This window comes from Astatotilapia calliptera, chromosome 23 (genome assembly GCF_964374335.1).
Source record: "Astatotilapia calliptera chromosome 23, fAstCal68.1, whole genome shotgun sequence".
In the NCBI taxonomy this organism is placed as follows: domain Eukaryota; kingdom Metazoa; phylum Chordata; class Actinopteri; order Cichliformes; family Cichlidae; genus Astatotilapia; species Astatotilapia calliptera.
Genome location: NC_137443.1, coordinates 28,576,730 through 28,590,373, shown reverse-complemented (window position 1 = coordinate 28,590,373; position 13,644 = coordinate 28,576,730). Strand labels below are relative to the sequence as shown.

The 13,644-nt window shown below is 41.7% G+C and overlaps 1 protein-coding gene across 2 annotated transcripts in view; it reads left to right on the top strand.

The window, feature by feature from the left end:
- The window catches only part of prox1a (prospero homeobox 1a), a 42,007-nt gene extending 34,252 nt beyond the window's left edge, over positions 1-7,755 (top strand). For both annotated transcript variants that reach the window (XM_026158310.2, XM_080296998.1), the window contains one exon: positions 7,419-7,755. In XM_026158310.2, coding sequence (XP_026014095.1) covers positions 7,419-7,604 — 186 coding nt within the window. In that variant the 3' untranslated portion in view covers positions 7,605-7,755. The remainder of the gene's footprint in view (positions 1-7,418) is intronic.
- Positions 7,756-13,644: the final 5,889 nt, after the last annotated feature.

Below are 13,644 nucleotides of genomic sequence, written 5' to 3'. Positions count from 1 at the left end.
CCTTTTGTGCTCGTGGCCCGCACTGTTAAAAAAGACTAAATTAGTAAACAGGCGTAACTGTTGCTAAGTGGTTACCGGTCGTGTTCGTGTTTTCAGGCCGGGGTGCTGACATTTTCTTTCGCTGGTGATCTTTCCTTTGTGTTTTCAGCCACAGCAGACTCCACTATGTTTGCCAACAGCACAGTTATCCCAATCTGAACTAGAGATGGCACAATACCACTTTTTTATGTCCGATACCGATACCATAAATTTAGATATCTGCCGATACCGATATGAATCCGATATAGTGTTTTTTAATCAATAAAACTGTTTTTTTTAATATCTTGCTGCATATTGTATAAGTTCATACTCAAGTTTAAAAAAACAACAACACTAAAGCTATTCTGTTATACCTGTATGTAAAAAATACACTGCACCCAAAATATTTCATAGTTCAGCAAAACTGATCAATCTAATGAACTTAAACCTACTCCATCCTTCCTATTCTGGTATTTTAAAGAGTAAGCAACCTAACTAATAGGGTTACAAACTTCCAGCAAAAAAAAAAAATAGGGAACCACCCCCCACCCTCCACCTCATGATGCTTAATCGACGTAATCAATTTTAATTTTTTCAACTGCAACTTGATGCAGTGTGAAAAAAAAATGCACAGAAATAAATTATTTTTCAAGAATAATTAAATAGATTCAACATCTTTCTTCTACAGAATTGCAGACTGCACAGATCATACCTTCCCAAAGGAAAAAGTAGTATAGCTTACCAGGGTATATTAGACTTAACAGTTACTATATATAGTAATGGACTTCTATATATTTTACATAAGATTAAAACTTTGGGTGTAAGATTCAGACAATTATTTATTAAAAGCTAGACATTTTAAACGAGAATAAGAAAGAAAAGTATGTCTTTGTGCCCCCTTTTCCCTGTTAATGCCCTATCGGCCCCCCTGGCTAAACTTTGCTAGATCCGCCCCTGCACAGTTACCAGCCGTCAGCTACGTAGAAAAAGATCCTGGTGTAGAAAGTAATATTAAATAAATTCTAACAACAGATTATCAAGTTTAAGCTGGTTTGGTAGCGAGGCTACAAATACACACAGCCGCTCTATCACGTGAGCACACTGCTCTGACATGCTACGGTTATGAGCCGAGTTACGCCATGTTGCAAGTTTTGTGAGGTGCTTTTTTGATATTTAATGGATCGATTACATTTTTTTATTTCTCTCCGATATCTGATCCAGTAATTTACATCAGTATCGGACCGATCCGATATTACGTATCGATATTACGTATCGGTATCGGTCCGATACTGATGTAAATTAGTATTGCTTTTACCGCTACTAGAAACACAAAACGCATCAGATTTAGGAGAAAAAAAATTCAAATTTTTTTGGGAAATCCCTACTTTTAAACTAGTATAGAAATGTACAAATGAAAGAAGAGAATAGATGGACTGCGATTAAATGTGTCAACAAAAGAAAAACAGCAGTTCAGATATTCACTAGTCTCTATAAGCGAGGGTGATGAATTTGCCTGACGATAAACACTCTGATTTCTCATAAGAATAAACTTCCAGGAAGAGATCAGGAAAGGATGAGCCTGTGAGGCGGATGATGAAGGGATAGAGCGAGTGGATGAGAGAAAAAGGAAGGAGACAAAAAAAAGAGAAAAAGCAGGAGCGAGGGCGTCCCAGTAGGCCTCTTTGTTGGGCAGCGATTTAGAGATTTACAGGCTCTTGTCCTTCTGTGTGTGTGTGTGTGTGTGTGTGTGTGTGTGTGTGTGTGTGTGTGTGTGTGTGTGTGTGTGTGTGCACATCTGTGTCTGTGTGTGTGAAGAGAGAGTAATTGAGCCTCCCTTCATCCAATATTTACCCACCAAACCGGAGCAATCATGCGAATTATGTTTACTGGGAACGAAGTGTCTTTCTTCCTCTTTAGCTTTCTTTCTCCTTCCCACTTTCCCCCAATCCTCCGCCGTCTCTCTCTCTCTCCTGGCAACTAGATACCAAATCAAGATCCTAGCCAGGAGTAAATCACAAACACACACGCACACACACAGGGAAAACATGCCCATCTGTATTGATGATGGCCTAATTTAGATCTCTTTATTGGACTGATTTACGATGGCCAGACAAATCTGGGCATCTGGACCGAAGTATGTGTCTGTGTGTGTGTGTGTTTGTATATGTGTGTGTGCGTGCGTGCGTGCGTGCGTGCATGCGTGCGCGCAGGGCTGTCCAGTTAAGCCGACACCAAACCGGACACACAATATCCTCCCTTCTTTGTTCCCTTCTTTTCTTCCTGCGTTTCTCCCCCTGCCTCTCTTTGAGTCAGCGGTGTCCTTTTTGTCGTCTTGCTTCAGCACTTTGAGTTCTCTCGCCGCTGCCGCGATGACACGCGTCATCCCGAAAAACACACGGTGATCATCACGCTGAAGAGGCGCCCGCAGCAGGGCACTTATAGGTCAAGGTCAGCGAATGTCTCGCAGTGCAAGTGTGCAACTCGACAGTTTTTGCGATTTCAGATCATCAGTCACAAACAGCAGACGTGGGAAAATATTTCATTAGGTGCTAAAGGTGCATCGGAGACTACGACAGGCTCTACACCACTAACATACATGCAGAGAATATAAATGTCAGTGCGGAAATGCAATTTATGCAAGGAGATGTTGAAACGGAGGGGATCTGTGTTGGTTTAAGATAAGAGCCGATTTTAACAACTAAAGGATGAAGGGATGTGCTCTGGGAGGGAGAGGACGCCTCAAAGGCACATTCATCTTAAAGATCAAGCTCAGGTTTCAACTTTTATTTGTCCCACGGGCAGTTTCACAGCAACCATTAACCAGCATCTTGACTTAGTGGTTTTCTCTGATTTCCTGCAGAGCTAAAAAGCAAGTATGTAGTTGTAGCACCTCCCGAGGTTTGATGGTATAATCTAGTTTTTGCTATGAAAGGGAATTATATTGTATTCTTTATAAATGATGTCATGGTTATAGCTTCTGTCTGTATTAATGTGGCTAAAAAGACTAAGAAATCCAAGATGATGTGATGGTTTTAGACCTGTGAGGCTAAGCCTGTACAGGAGCTGTAAAAGCAAATTTAAAGTATAACAAAAATAGTTTTAAACAGTCCAGAAAGTTTGATCTACTGCCCTTTTTTAAGAAATGCAGACACAAAGTTCTGCTAAGAGTGTGTTAATAATATTTTTAATGAACTGCTTTTACCCAGTTACAGTTTCCACTAAAAATAACAGAAAATAATAAATATATTATTCCCAAAATGCTGGCTTTAACAATTTAGATTAAAGTTTCCATGTATTTCTGTTATACTTATATACATAGTAATGTAAGTAATGTGAAATGTGAGATTTAACAGAATCTAGTCAAATGAAATTTACTTGATTGGTATCCATTCTGTTTATACAAGCACATTAATAACATATTTGACTCATTATTAAATAAAAAAAAACAACTTTGATTTTATATCTTTCAGTTGCATTTTGTTCAAATTGTACATGTTTATTGAAGATGGAGAAACTTTTCTTTTCTTTTTAGTGCAGATTAGATTAGAGTCAGCTAATAAAAGTATTGCTACAAAGCCAATAAAATGCAGTTAAAGTCAAACCAGAACTAGGAAAAAAACTGTTTCAAGAAAAGCTGAAAGTGTTTTCTTGTGTTGACTAATTAATGTGGAAAACCCAGTCACTAAGTGGTTATTAAAATGTTTTCAGAATTTGCAGATTGATTATGATTCAGCTCATAAACCATGACCCACTGCTCTCACCTACATAAGCTTCCTGGTTAAAGGTATCGGTACCGGTATCGGCAATACTGGCTTTGTATTTGCTTGATATTGGATCGATATCAAAATCTGTGCTATCGCACAGCGCTGACTTTCATTCAAGCTGGAAAATGTCAAGGATTTCCAAAGTTTATCCAAGCGTAGTTTTTAAACAGTTGTTGATGAGCCTGATGGAACCACGTCAGGAAAGCAAGAGTGAGAGTTTGTTCCATCTCTGCATGCGATGCATCATGAATTTGGGAGGAGGTGGGATGTTTTGGGCTGTTTTGCAGGTGACACTGCTGGGGACTGATTAAGAATTCAATAGGCTCTCATCCAAACTGGTCACAACAGCACTGTGCAAAAACACATCGTCTCATTAGGTTTGCACTAAGCGGAGCCATCATTTCTTTTTCCAACAGGACACACCTCCAGCTGTCCAGTGTACTGTGTGTTTTTATGGGTCTCAAGACGTTTTCACCCTCCCTAAGCTACAGGGCTTTCTAACTTATGAATTAAGCACTGAATTGAAGGACAGTTTAACCACAGAGAGTGACTGTGCACTGCATCTGGCCTCCACTGCAGAGTGAGGGGAAAAGCATCCAACGCAAGTGCACCACACATGTGGACGTTCCTTTAAGAGTGTAAGGAAAGCATTCCAGGTGATGACCTCATGAAGCTCTGAGTGGATGCCAAGAGTTATCAACATGGAGGCAGCTACTATGAAGAATAAGATGTAAAGCATATTTTGCCTAAAAACTTTGCTTCCTAGAAAATTCTGTGCATTATGCCACTTTTTATTTCTTCCACAGTGAGGTGGTAGGAGACCAGAATCAAAAAAGAAAAAGCAGATCTGATTTTAGAAGTAGACTCCTTCACTGTGTTGTAAGGACTGGTAGATGCTTCTTAAACAGGTAATGCTGATATTTGGCTTGTGCCAACTGTGCCAAAGTCTTTTGTTCAACCAATAGCATCACTACAACTTGGGCCCCAATCACACAGGCCTAACAGACCAGGCAACCTCTGGTCGCTAGGGAAAAATGTGTATTCCCTGACTGACTCCTGGAGATTAATGGCAGCAGGGAAGTAAAACTGGTCTGAAAGATAAATATCGTAACATACCCGCAGACCTCTATGCGATGAAAGCTAGCAAGTTGCGAAGGTCTCCAAGCTAAATAGTCAAGTTAGACACAAATCAGAAACAGAGACTGTCTGCCTTCAAAGTGAAAATGTAAAGGTGAATCTTCCTCATTTATGGTTCGTGTTGAATGTCACACTCAGTAATTGGTTAGTGTCTGCAGACAAGTTAGCTTCTTCTATGCAAACTACGGGAGACCAAATTTTTCAGTGCAGACTCTCTGTGTAGGTAACAACTTGCAACCACTTGCAAACCAGTTGGGGAATGGTTGGTTGACAGGTGGTCTCTGACCTCTGTTACTGTGGCCTAAGTTGTAGTAATTCAAAAGGTTGAAAAAAAATGGCCATCGTCCAGAAGAGCATAGTTGGAATAATTTGTGAAGCCAAATATCAGCATTATTCCATAGCAAACAGTCTCAAGGCCTGTGTGACTGAGGCCGTAGTTCCCACACAGACTCTCTCTCTCTCTGCTCTTTATATTACTTGATATGGTCTTAAGTGACCTGTGATTGGCTAAAGTCTCACCTATATGCTACATTTTCTAAAGCCTGAAAAAGACCTCAGTAGAGTTTTGACTACCCAAGCTTTAATCTACTGAAGACTCTTTACTGAGTAGGTGTGTCCAAACTTTTGAGACCATCCTGGAAAGTTTTAACTTTTATATGTGTGTGAGAGTAAGCTTGTATGTCGTGTGTGTGTGTGTGTGTGTGTGCGCGTGTGTGTGTGTGTGTGTGTGTGTGTGTGTGTGTGTGTGTGTGTGTGTGTGTGTGTACAGTAGCGTCTACACTAAGACAATGACAGAGGGCCTCATTGAAATAACTGTGGTCTCAGGGGGCCAGCTAAAAAAGAGAGAGGGTAGGTTAGGGTAGACAGAGTATATGAGAGTCCAGGGAATCATTTAGACTGCGAGTGTGTGTGACTGTGTATGCGTGTGTGTGCGTGGAGTGATTCATCCGTTCTGGTGGCAGCTAACCTTGGCATGTCCTGCCACGCGTGACGGGGGTTACACCCAGACAGCTCTGTGCCGTCCTCCACGTGTGTGTGAGCTTGTTGGGGTGTATAGGTGGGTGTACCTTGCCTTGAAGAGTCAGCTGTGTGTGTTTGGGTGTGTGTGTGTTTGGGTGTGTGTGTGTTTGGGTGTGTGTGTGTTTGCATCTGCATACAAGAAAAAGAGCCAAAAAAGAAGAATAAAAGGAGACAGGGAGGAGGGAGGAGGGGGAGTATCCCAGTCAGGTTGTTTAGTGTCTTTGTATGATCTTGCCCCCGGGAGAAAGAGCAGGAAAAAAAGACTGAAAAATGTGTGTGTGTGTGTGTGTGTACCTCTCTGTGTGCCATTGTTCTGTTGTCAGAGTTACAATGACACACACACAGCATTAAAATCTACACACACACAAACACACACAGTCTGACGGATCACACACCACTGCTCACCTGTCATCGTCAAAGACTGCGTGTTTGTGATCTGCCATTATGTGAGAGTGTGTGCGTGTCCACAAGGAGCATGCACGCACACACACACACACACACACACACACACACACACACACACACACACACACACACACACACACACATACATCTGGGAGTTGTTAAGAATGGGGAAGTACAGGGAAGGGAAGTTCTGAAGAACAGTTTACTGACAGGAATAGTAATATTTGGTCACCTGAAACAGCCGCACGCTTAATTCTTCATCATTTTGCGTCATCAGCATTCTGGAAGCCGGCCTGCTCACTATTTAAAGATTTATACATCTCAGTTGTGTGTTGTTTTTCTCTATTTCAGTTCTCCCTTTTTTGACAGCGTATTGTTTAGTATTAGTCACGGCACATGTGTATCATGTCATATGGCATAAACCAACCTGTTCAAACAGTTACGCAAGAATGTGTCTTTTTTTATTTTGAGTTCTTCTTCATTTATTTTATGGACTTTTATGGCCACAGAAATAAAATGATCTCATTTATAAAGCAAAAATAAAATTAGTTGATTAACTATAAAGTATGCGCACGACTTAAACTGAATAAAAACATTAAATAAATAATTTGCAATAATCGCCAACATGTACGTGTTTACTCTGAATCTCTGAGCACATTTCAAGTTCAAGTTCACGATCCTCCTTTTGTGCTGCTGTATTTTTTACATAAAGACACGTCTCAAGTTGTCCTGTGATGTAACAGGATTTAATATGAATTTAAGATCAGCTACAATATTAACGCCCCTGATTCTCCTGTAGCTGTTGCTGCAGCAGAGCGCCAACATCTGGTGAGAACTGTTACAGCGGCAGATTAATATCCATAGTTTTGGCACTGGATACTACAGTCACATCTGGCTGCAATGTTCTAATGTCCACATCATTTTTCAGTTACTTTCCCTCTTGCACTCCAGGTTTTCTGAGGTGGAAATATGCTGTGCTTGTGCAGAAAGAAATGCAGAAACACAAGTGGGAAGTTTTTCCTTCAAAGATCAAATTGGTGATATCACCCATGATTTATTTTTTTCTCCTTTCAGGTTCCTGATCGATTCCTGGAGGTGGCCCAGGTGACCCTTCGTGAGTTCTTCAACGCCATCGTGGCTGGAAAGGATGCGGACCCATCCTGGAAGAAGGCCATCTACAAAGTGATCTGCAAACTGGACAGCGAGGTTCCTGAGGTCTTCAAATCCCCCAACTGTCTACAAGAGCTCCTCCATGACTGACTAGGCCAAGGGAAGAAGCAAAGCAAGCTAGACAGACCTCCGAGGACAGTGAGAAGACTGTAGGAAAATGCCGCCAAATGCTCAGAGTTAGACTAGTCGGAGGTCTGTGATGAAATGCGATTGAAGGTTTGTGACGTTCATAAAGATATGAACAGGCAGTTCTGTTCGGAGGCTGCCAGAGAGCTTCGCTTATGGTTATCATTTGGTCAGCCCGTCTTTTAAAAACAAGATGTTCTATGAAGAAAAAAAGCTTTTCCTCTTACATGAGGTGCCGGGCTGCGACCCAGAGTGCGGTTATGCTCAAATTAACATATTTTGTTGGGGAAATGAAAAAGCAAAATGGTGAGAAACAGAATCCCATCGAACTGGCAGAGAAGCTCCTCGTCCTTGAAAACCCTCGTCTTCTCTTTTTCCTCCGCCTTGTTTAAACTTTTCCATCCTTCTCCGGAGGTACAAAGGTGCGATGAAGATGACGATTTGACCTGTGACTTCGAGTCAGGGGGCAGACTAAAAATTAAAGAAGATAATATATGAAAAAAAGATCTTTTTATTGTGGATGTTTTTAAGTTACATGGACATTTTTGAGACAAAAAAGTGGTTTGTGTATTTTTTTCTTTCCTTTGTATAAGCTTACATCCTCTCTTCTACGACATGCACACAGATACACCCCTCATAGGAAAGCACAGTAGCATTCCCAAATCCTCACCTGAATCCAGACAAACTGGGCAAAAAACCCACTTAGTTGTTGTTTATCTGATTCATTTCCCCTCCTGTTTTTACTTAAGCCTCCTCTTATTGTACTGAGACTTACTGAGTGTCTATATTGACTGTGTGGCTCTCTCCCTGCCCCATCGCTCTCTGGCTGCCCCCTTCTCTTCACATATCCAGAGCATCAGAGATTCATCAGTACTGGGTTTTTTAGCAGATGCTAGAATTGACAGCTGCAAACATTTCAGATGAAAATCCACAGTAACTAAAAAAAAAGTAAAAATCTGTTCTAATGCATTAATTCAGCAGCTGCATTTAGGTCCTAATGTCAGCAGACTGAAATGTTGCTGCTTTTTAAAAATGTTTTATTTGTTTGTTTGGACCAACCCTGTATCTCCATATGCTGTTTGCGCAGGCGTTCCTTAAATTGTCTTTATTTGATCTGTACATGATCTGTACTGAACAGGCAAATAATCATTTTAGTTCCCTCTGGGGGACAAATGATATAATGCACGTTTCCTAATCTGCTGTTACATACGCACCAATGTCAAAACGATAAGATGAGTCACTGTTTTCTTTACAATACTTAAAAAACGTGGCACTGATTCATGAAACAAATTCTTGTGATATGTTTGAGGCTTGGTTTTGTCCATGATGCCCCCCTTAAGGCCTTCACTTTAAACCACTGTGTCACATTTCTTTTTAATTAAAAGTGTTGAAGATGTTCATAGATGCAAACAAAACAACGGTATGTCTCAGATGGTGCTTTGGCCACAGACTAATCTTTGGAAAAAATTGAAATCTGTGTTACACAATCATGATTTTTTTTTTAAGTAATCATTAAATGTCCTGATAAGCACCAAACCAGTTCCCCAGGTACTTCCTCTCTGCTCTGGACAGCTGAGAGGGGGCAGCTGCACCGGCCGGGTCATGTGTGAAGTGTTTAAGGTTTTAACAGCTGAAGAAGAAAAAAAAGAAACAAAGCAAAAAAGAAAAAAAAAAGACAACAAATGCTGATATTTGTAGCTTGTATAGATGTAATAAATACTCTGATCACTCTGATATTGTTATTATTTATAACTGAAATAATTATTCCTTTTAATGTTATTCTGATGATGATGATGATTATTAATGCTTGCTACAGATTTGACCAGTGGTTTAATCATGTTTATCCATCAAACTGCAACATGAAATAAATTATTCTTTGAACAAAAATCAGTCGGAGGTCGTTTGTAAGCTCGTCGCCACTTTCTCCCTGCTCTGTTTGCGCTCGGCTGAGGTGCGGAGGGCGTTGACCGCTTGAACGCACCAGCTCGCCGTCAACCCAAGCAGTAACTAGGCAACGCGATGGCCACTTTAACTCGGTCCATGCCCTCGTCCCCTCCCTCCCTCTCTCTCTCTCTGGATCCTGTATGGGGGGGGGGGGGGGGGGGGGGGGGGACATGTGATCCCTTGTTGTTGTTGCTGATGAATTGAAAAGAGGAGCGCTGTGTGATTATTGTCAGCACAAAAGCCTCAAAAAGCTGCTGACGCCTAGATTAGGCAGTACAAAGACGCAGGGACACACACGCACAACACACAAAAAGACATAGGTACAGGCTCTCAGTTGCGCACACAAAAACACGGGGACGAGGCCCTCGTTGCCCTACGCTGCTTCTCACTCCCTTGTTCTCTCCTCCGTTCATCCTCTCACACCCCTCCATCACTCCATCGCTGATATTACTCTCCTCCTCCCCTCTTTTATACCTCTACTGTCTCCTCTTCGCTTCCTATCGCACAGATTTTATTTCATCTACCCTCCTCTAACGCCACTTACCTCCCTAACACACACAAACACACACCATGCCCTCTGTGTGTTGGCGCCAAACACTAACTGGCATCACACAATGCCAACCACCATCACCAGCATGGGATTAAGTGCCAGCACTCAATGTGCTTCTTTTTTTCCCCCCCTTTCTTTCTCTCACCGACGCACACACGCAACAAATAAATACTGCCAGACTTCCTGCATAATAAAACAGTTTATAATTCTGTAAAGCTATGTCTCCTGTAATAATCCAGTCTCAATTAACATTTTTTGCCTCTATGTAGAAGTCAGAGGGGATTAAATTAAACAAAACAAAAATTCACAGGAACATTTGCCAAGCACGAAAATCTGAAACCACAAAGATGGAGGTGGCTGTCGCTGGCTTTAATGTGACTGCTTTGCATTCAGCAAAACCAAAAGTACCTTCAAGAAGAGGCTGAATAGCCACAAAACAAGGCCATCAAACGCCACTGTGACGGGGACGCTGTGTCCTTCGCCAAAAAATGGCCGCTTGCTCGACAACAGAGACTTCAGCCGCAGGGAACGTCATTTCTACAATCGTGTCTTTGTTTTTTTAGCACAGCGTTTGATTGACAATTTGGTTGTGAAACATCTGATCAGACAGCCACATTAAACACAAACTAGAACTACCAGATCATTTTTTTAATCCTTTCAAGGATATTCAAGGTTTTGTGGGAGTTGGACCAACCAGTCTACACATTCTTTAGTGGACTTGGGCAGGGCATTTGACCAGGTTCCTCAGGAAGTGTCAGAGGGTTTCTACTTCGGTGGTTGCAGGATCACCTCATTGCTGTTTGCAGATGATGTGGTTCTCTTGGCTTAATCAGGTGATGACCTCCAGGTTGCAGCTGAATGTCAAAGGGGCGGGAATGAGACCAAGTCTGAGGTCCTAATGGAAGGGTGGAGTGCCATTTCTGGGTCAGCGAGGAGTTACTGCTCCAAGTGTAGAAGCCTAAATATCTAGGGGCTTTGCTCATAAGTAGAGTATGAGATTGGCAGAAGGATGAGTGGGGCATCATCAATGATGCAGACAATGTACCAGTATGTTGTGGTGAAGAGAGAGTTGAGTGTGAAAGCACATCTGTTTAGCTACAGTCCTACAAAAAGAAAGAATGAGAAGGAGGGTCCAGGTAGAGGTCTCTGCTTAAAGTGCCAGTATGACATCATACATCATAAGCCGCTGCAGTATTCTCCTGAACAACAGGTGTCGCCACGCAGACAATACCACCACATGAGCGCTGATGAAGGAAGAGAAGAAGCCAAGAAAAGACTTTACCGAGTGTGTTCTTTTCCCTCAAAGTCTCAAGTTTTCGAACTCTTGCAACATCCTCCTCTGAATATCTGTATGTCTCTGAGCTTTTGTGCTGCAATATTTTTAAAATGGCAATAAAAACTGACACAATCGTACACTCGTGTCGTGCGATGGCTAGGTTCCAAATATCGAGAGGTGCACGACCAGCCAAAGCACCTCAAATACTGTGGTGCATGCCACATGATGGTGTAACATTCAGAGAGCATAAAAACACCCTTAGACTGCTACCCTTGCCACCCGGACCCACATAAATGGCAGAAAATAGATGTATGAATGAATGGTTGGATGACATCTTTTTAAATACTAAACAAAAAAAAATCAAACACATTTGTCATTTATATGTCATGTTAACATGTCAGTTATACCCATCACATCCCCCTGCACTATCACTGTGCACAATGGCTGGTTTGCTCAGTACAACATGTGCTGTTTAAAGAGATGAGATTAAAAGTTTGATTCCACTTTGCAGGGGATGTTTTTTCTTCATTTTATTGCTGAAATTTGCAACAACAAAAAAAAAATCTGTTAGTAGGTTTATTAAAATGTTGGTAAACCAACTTGCTAGGACATCTTGGAAGGTTGTCCAGCTACCCTCCATCCTGGCTGTTGAGGGCAAAAAGAGCTTCAAAGCAAATACAACATAAACATTTGACATCCTAATATTTTGAGCACATTCAAACCTTAGCAATGCTAAGAGGTTGGTGTCATGCAAACGAGTTTCTTTTAGCTTTTGCAGCATCTGCACCGCAGATGGGGTTAATAAAGACACATTAAACAGAAACTTGCAGATTTCAGCTTAAAAAGAGCACAACACAGATACACGCGCAAGAAGGCGAAGGGTATCTTGTGCATTAGCTTACTCTGCCAAAGCTTTTCATTTGAACAGGAGGAGCTGAACAGGAGGTGGGGTCACTCTTTCTTCTATATGATCATGTACGCGCACACATGCCGTCTGCCTGTGAAAGCACATCTGAGCAGCGCAACAATAAAACAGCTGTGTTTGTATTGGCCTGATGATTGTTTCATTCTCAATCACCCCATCATAAGCACAAACACACTTACGCAGACACAAACACACTTACTGTCCACAGAGATGGCATGACAGTGATTCATCTTGGGTAATAGCTGCTGTTATGGAGTAGGGAGACAGTTTATTATGAAGAAAATCTCTCCTCAACATTATTCTAATAGCTGCATCTTCTCTATGTTAACTGCTATTAAAGTGGACTGCAGTGTGTGTGCGTGTGTGTGTTTATTCACATCCACTGCAATACTGGGAGATGGATGCACTAGTCTGGGATGTAAGAGGAATAAAAAGTGCAACACTTAGATTGAAGTTGCAGTTGAAGATAGATTTTTTACACTCCAAAAAAACGAAAAACCCAAATTCAGCTTAACAATGATCAAATACCAGATTTTATATGTGGGTATCTGAATTATGATCAAAACGTTTTGACTCCACCTTCAAGGAGCAGCAATAAAATGCTCCCACTGCTCATTCATGTTTATGTCGGTCCCTGGTTGTGCTCTGCTGACCACTTTCACGTGTGTGTATGTGTCAAACTCACGTAACCTTCATGCCGAGGATCATCACTGGTAACAAAAGCTGTTTCTGCAGCCGGAACCCAGAGGCCAAACAGCCGTTTTCACTGGAAGAGTCTGAAGAGTGCAAGCTTTGAGGTCTTTGGTAGCTGCGGCTCAGGAAGTAGAGGAGGCCATCTACCAACTGGAGGACAAGGATAGAACTAGTCAAAGTATCCATGAGCAAGCCCTGAGTTGTCTCTGATGTGTGTGTGGGGGTGTGTACACATGCTAGACAAGGAGCTTAAGTATAGAAAAAAGCACTTGTATGAATGGATTAATGAGGCTTGTAGTAAAAAGCACTTTGAGTGCTCTGTTAGAGTAGAAAAGTGCTGTATAAGTACCAGTCCATTTACCAGGAACAAGCTCATTGCTTTTGGTTTCCAAAATCACAGCGTTGTGGACCATGAATGTCCCCCCATGTTCTGACTGTGAGTGTGGAGTTCGACTCTGAGGTGTCTGAGGGAGAAAATGTGGCACAAACCACCTCGATGAGGGCTGCAATCTTGCCATAACTAAAACTCTACATAACTAAAAAGTCTTTGCTCATCACCACCTTACTGTCCACATTTATCTCATAAGCAAAGAGGCTGCAGTTTTGACACGATGGA